The 1653-nt window shown below is 36.9% G+C and overlaps 1 protein-coding gene across 1 annotated transcript in view; it reads right to left on the reverse strand.

Moving 5' to 3' along the window:
* The window catches only part of adprh (ADP-ribosylarginine hydrolase), a 125154-nt gene that overhangs the window by 112538 nt on the left and 10963 nt on the right, over positions 1-1653 (reverse strand). The window contains exon 3 of the mRNA XM_016507588.1: positions 1362-1470. Coding sequence (XP_016363074.1) covers positions 1362-1470 — 109 coding nt within the window. The remainder of the gene's footprint in view (positions 1-1361; positions 1471-1653) is intronic.

The raw sequence follows: 1653 nt of genomic DNA on the forward strand, positions 1-1653 counted from the left end.
ATTCCAAATCTTCAATACTTATCTTGCTGGATCTGTCCGCTGCTTTTGTCATGGTTAACCACCAGATCCTCCTGTCAACATTATTGGCAAAGGGCATCTCAGGAATCACACTCCAGTGGTTTGAGTCTTATCTCTCAGATAGGTCCTTCAAGATATCTTGGAGAGGTGAGGTGTCCAAGTCGCAACATCTAGCTACTGGGGTTGGCAGGTCTTCCAGCCAGTTCTATCAAACCTTTACCATTAATCCAGAATGCGGCAGCAGGATTAATTTTTAATGAGTTGAAAAGAATGCACGTCACACCTCTGTTTATCAATTGCACTGGCTACCAATAGCTGCTCGCATAAAATAAAAAAATATATATGTTTGCCTACAAAACCACCCACTGGTTCTGCACCCCTTTACCTAAATTCATTACTTCAGACTTATGTTCCCTCTTCCCTCTGCAAGTGAACATCGCTTTATTGTGCCATCCCAAAGAAGCACAAAATCACTTTCACTGACTTTTAAATAAATGTTCCCTCCAGGTGGAATGACCTGCCCAATTCAATCCGAGCAGCTGAGTCCTTAGCCACCTTCAAGAATCGGCTAAAAACACATCTCTTCCATCTTTATTTGACCCTCTAACTCTAACAGTGTCTATTCTAATTCTATATATAACAAAAAAACTTGCCCCTTTTAGACTTGCACTCTATTTATTTACTAACTGCTTGTTTTCTTAAAAAAACACTAGCTTCTCTAATCTTTTTGTATTCTATCTATGTGTTTTCTTTTTATTTATTATACAATTAACAAATGCAAAACAGGCCTCTAACACTAGCTTGCTCTATTTCTTTCCTATTCTCTCTGTTTTCTTTTTATTTATAATTTAAAAAAACCTTGCTACGTGTACTGCGTTAAGCTAACTGAGACTTGTTATAGCACTTGCATATCATTGCTCTCTTGTTGATTTTGATTGCTTCCATTGTCCTCATTTGTAAGTTGCTTTGGATAAATGCGTCTACTAAATGACTAAATGTAAATGTAATGTATAACACTGCTCTGAAGTCCAGTATTTTGAGGCTTGGGTACCACAATACTATTGTAGTATGTTATAACAGTGCAACACTACATGACACTTGGAAGACAGACTGACTGAAGGACAGGTGTAAATATTTCCAGTGGTAGTGAGAGCATGCCCCAGATTCTGTACATATAAGATATTCCTTAATATCAATAGCCATATTCCTCTATAATAGAGATATATGTCTAACAATAAACTGAATATTAAAAATAAAATTAAGAATACATTTACAATATGATTTTTTTTTATATTAATATAAAGATTTATTAACAGTAAGAATTGTTGTATTGTATGTCTGACCTGGTGGATGGCAGGGCCGGATTGGTTGTATTCCCACAGCTGATTCCTGTAACCCAGAGCATCTCCTACACCACTGAGCAGCATGCCTGCTGTGTAATGATCCACAGTACTGCAAGAAAATGCATTCATTTTAACATTAATATAGACACATTCTAAATATGACCATTTATGGAGCAATGCCAGACTGGAAAATATGTTTACTTAAGTTTACCAATGATACTGGTGCCTTCATTACAACGCATCTCGTGAAAAATGTCAAAACATTGTTGAAAAAAGGGAGGGGGGGGGGGGG

This window comes from Sinocyclocheilus anshuiensis, unplaced genomic scaffold (assembly GCF_001515605.1).
Source record: "Sinocyclocheilus anshuiensis isolate Anshui unplaced genomic scaffold, SAMN03320099.WGS_v1.1 scaffold2890, whole genome shotgun sequence".
In the NCBI taxonomy this organism is placed as follows: domain Eukaryota; kingdom Metazoa; phylum Chordata; class Actinopteri; order Cypriniformes; family Cyprinidae; genus Sinocyclocheilus; species Sinocyclocheilus anshuiensis.